The sequence below is a fragment of the Takifugu rubripes genome, chromosome 21 (genome assembly GCF_901000725.2).
Source record: "Takifugu rubripes chromosome 21, fTakRub1.2, whole genome shotgun sequence".
Classification (NCBI taxonomy): Eukaryota; Metazoa; Chordata; class Actinopteri; order Tetraodontiformes; family Tetraodontidae; genus Takifugu; species Takifugu rubripes.
In genome coordinates, this window is record NC_042305.1 from 700,077 (window position 1) to 702,257 (window position 2,181).

General features: G+C 48.0%; 1 protein-coding gene across 1 annotated transcript in view; it reads left to right on the plus strand.

Moving 5' to 3' along the window:
* The window catches only part of trpm6 (transient receptor potential cation channel, subfamily M, member 6), a 22,837-nt gene extending 20,893 nt beyond the window's left edge, over positions 1 to 1,944 (plus strand). The window contains exon 40 of the mRNA XM_029829601.1: positions 1,464 to 1,944. Within this exon, the coding sequence (XP_029685461.1) occupies positions 1,464 to 1,525 (62 nt within the window). The 3' untranslated portion in view covers positions 1,526 to 1,944. The remainder of the gene's footprint in view (positions 1 to 1,463) is intronic.
* Positions 1,945 to 2,181: the final 237 nt, after the last annotated feature.

Below are 2,181 nucleotides of genomic sequence, written 5' to 3' on the forward strand. Positions count from 1 at the left end.
TGTGTGTCACCTCTGTGGTCGCTCAGGAGAACGTGGTTGGCTCGTTGCTCTTTGTGTGTCACCTCTTTGGTCGCTCAGGAGAACGTGGTTGGCTCGTTGCTCTTTGTGTGTCACCTCTGTGGTCGCTCAGGAGAACGTGGTTGGCTCGTTGCTCTTTGTGTGTCACCTCTGTGGTCGCTCAGGAGAACGTGGTTGGCTCGTTGCTCTTTGTGTGTCACCTCTGTGGTCGCTCAGGAGAACGTGGTTGGCTCGTTGCTCTTTGTGTGTCACCTCTGTGGTCGCTCAGGAGAACGTGGTTGGCTCGTTGCTCTTTGTGTGTCACCTCTGTGGTCGCTCAGGAGAACGTGGTTGGCTCGTTGCTCTTTGTGTGTCACCTCTGTGGTCGCTCAGGAGAACGTGGTTGGCTCGTTGCTCTTTGTGTGTCACCTCTGTGGTCGCTCAGGAGAACGTGGTTGGTTCGTTGTTCTTTGTGTGTCACCTCTGTGGTCGCTCAGGAGAACGTGGTTGGCTCGTTGCTCTTTGTGTGTCACCTCTGTGGTCACTCAGGAGAACGTGGTTGGCTCGTTGTTCTTTGTGTGTCACCTCTGTGGTTGCTCAGGAGAACGTGGTTGGCTCGTTGCTCTTTGTGTGTCACCTCTGTGGTCGCTCAGGAGAACGTGGTTGGCTCTGAGATCAACCCTCAACCACTTCACATGAAGAAAACCCGCCCCAGCAGCAGCTAATTAGGCGGCGCGTGTTGGTTTATTTCTCTAACAACAGCAGCGTTGGAGGCGTGGGGGTGGGCCCGGCTTTGTGCGTTGTGCTCCGCGGCCTTTGATTACATATTAATCACGTCTTTGTGCTAGCGATATGCTGCTGAGACATTAGCTTTGATTAGCTATTAATTAACGTCTCTGGGTAGGCGCCATAGTGGCATCTAGAGGATAAACGCTCGCAAAGAAACACTGCGCTCAAAAACAAACAAGCAACACACGCACACCCGCACACACACACACACACACACACACACGCACACACATGCACACACACACACCCACGCACACACAAACACACACACACACACACGCACCCACCCACCCACACACACACACACAAACACACACACACACACACGCACCCACCCACCCACACACACACACACAAACACACACACACACACACACGCACCCACCCACCCACACACACGCACCCACCCACCCACACACACACACACACACCCACACCCACCCTCACCCACACACACACCCACACCCACCCACCCACACACACACACACACACACGTTTGATATTTCAAAGGTGTGTTGTGTATCCTTTTCCCTTCTTGTGTCCTCTCCAAGATTTCAAACCAAATTATTCATGTTTGATGTGTGGACTTCCTCCCAGGCCTGTCAGTATTCTCTTTCTTGTGGTAACGACTGTGTTATAGAGCAACATTTCACTAACTGATGTCTCTACTGTTCAGGTTTACGGAAAAACCTGGACCGCTGTGAGGAAACGGCAGCCGGAACATCGACCAGTGTGTGATGTAATGGGCGACCCCAGGAAATGGCCAAGACACACACACACACACACACACACACACACACACACACACACACACACACACACGCACACGCACACACACGCTCACGTATGCGCAGGTGTTTAAAATGAGCACTAGGTGGTGCTATAAATGTTATTTACTGGAATGTGTACTTAATTCACTAATAGATGTTGAGTTAATAACATGAAAACCAGCAATAATTAATTGTTTGTCAAAGTGTCTCTTTTTGTGTGTACAATGTACGTATGAGCAGTGCAGATTCATGAAAATTAAGCTTTATAAGATACATCTTCATATAGATTTTAAATTCATCCTTTAATTATAGATTATGATGAAGTAAATTCTCTTTCTTCTTTTATTATCATAAAAATTCTAAAATATCCCAAATCACAATTTTCTTTCTTTCTTTTGGAAAAAACAAACCAAATGAGACGGACTTGATAACCATAAAATTTCTTTTAATGTTTTTATTCCCACAACAAAATGTCTACAAAAGCGATAAAATATAGAATTGAACAAAAGTCACTCACATGTATGTACATCTGAGGAGGGGCTGTGAGGAGCCTGCAGAGCTCTGAACCCTGACCCTCCCCCCCCTGCACCAGTGGGTCTGTCTTTACCGTAAATAAACGCACCC